The following is an 881-nucleotide window of genomic DNA, read 5'->3' as shown; positions in this document are numbered from 1 at the left end:
GTAGTTTGGTACAAATGTGAACCATCCAAAACAAAATGTACTGATTCAGACATCATATTCAACACTAACAAGAACAACAACAAAACTCAGTCTGGGTTCAGAGGACGAGTGTCACTGTTGGAGGCCCTGAATGTGAGATCGTAGAACTGCAGCATCATGGTCAATGACATCACTGAGTCAGACTCTGGATCATATCAGCTCAGAGTTAATGGTTTACTGAATGAGAGGACAGATGGATTTAGATTCTCTCCAAGAACAACTGTTTCTGTCAAAGGTATGAAGTGCTACAACAAATATAAACATCGACAATGTTCATTTTTGTGCTTATGAAATGCACCATTTTGATTGGTGTATTTACAATCTTAATGCAGAATACTAAAGCTGTCAGATAAATGTAGTGGAGTAAAAAATACAATATTTATCTTTGAGATGAAAAGAAAAGACTCAAGTAAAGTACAAGTACCTCAAATTTGTATTTAAGTACAGTACTTGAGTAAATGTATTTAGTTATATTCCACCACTGACCCCACTGAGCTGTTTTACAAATAATGCGATTAGCTTGCCCTAAATTTAAGTTGCTGCTGTTCCTTTAGATCTGACCCAGAAGCCCACAGTGATGATTCCTCCTCTGACAGAGGGACAGCAGAGCACACTGAGCTGCACTGCTCCTGGTCTCTGCTCTGGATCTGATCCTGAAATCACCTGGACGTGGAGAGGAGCAGGAGAGAAGGACTCTCACATCCCAGGAAACATCACTGATTTTAGGACTGAGAATCTGACTGCTGTCACTTGGAGACACAGCTCAACCCTGACCTTTAACTCTTCAGCTGAACACCACGGTACCAATATCAGCTGTAAGGTCAGCTTCACAAACAACATCA

General features: G+C 40.5%; 2 protein-coding genes across 2 annotated transcripts in view; both read left to right on the top strand.

Moving 5' to 3' along the window:
- Positions 1 to 881, top strand: part of LOC116690432 (Schwann cell myelin protein) — a 20,002-nt gene that overhangs the window by 5,003 nt on the left and 14,118 nt on the right. The window lies entirely within an intron of this gene.
- LOC116690438 (cell adhesion molecule 3) overlaps positions 605 to 881 on the top strand; it is a gene marked incomplete at its 5' end in the record, with an annotated part of 3,341 nt that continues 3,064 nt past the window's right edge. The window contains 1 exon segment of the mRNA XM_032517397.1: positions 605 to 881. Within this exon segment, the coding sequence (XP_032373288.1) occupies positions 617 to 881 (265 nt within the window).

The sequence above is a fragment of the Etheostoma spectabile genome, chromosome 6, assembly GCF_008692095.1.
Source record: "Etheostoma spectabile isolate EspeVRDwgs_2016 chromosome 6, UIUC_Espe_1.0, whole genome shotgun sequence".
NCBI classification, from domain to species: Eukaryota; Metazoa; Chordata; class Actinopteri; order Perciformes; family Percidae; genus Etheostoma; species Etheostoma spectabile.
This window is presented reverse-complemented; position numbering and strand designations above follow the sequence as displayed.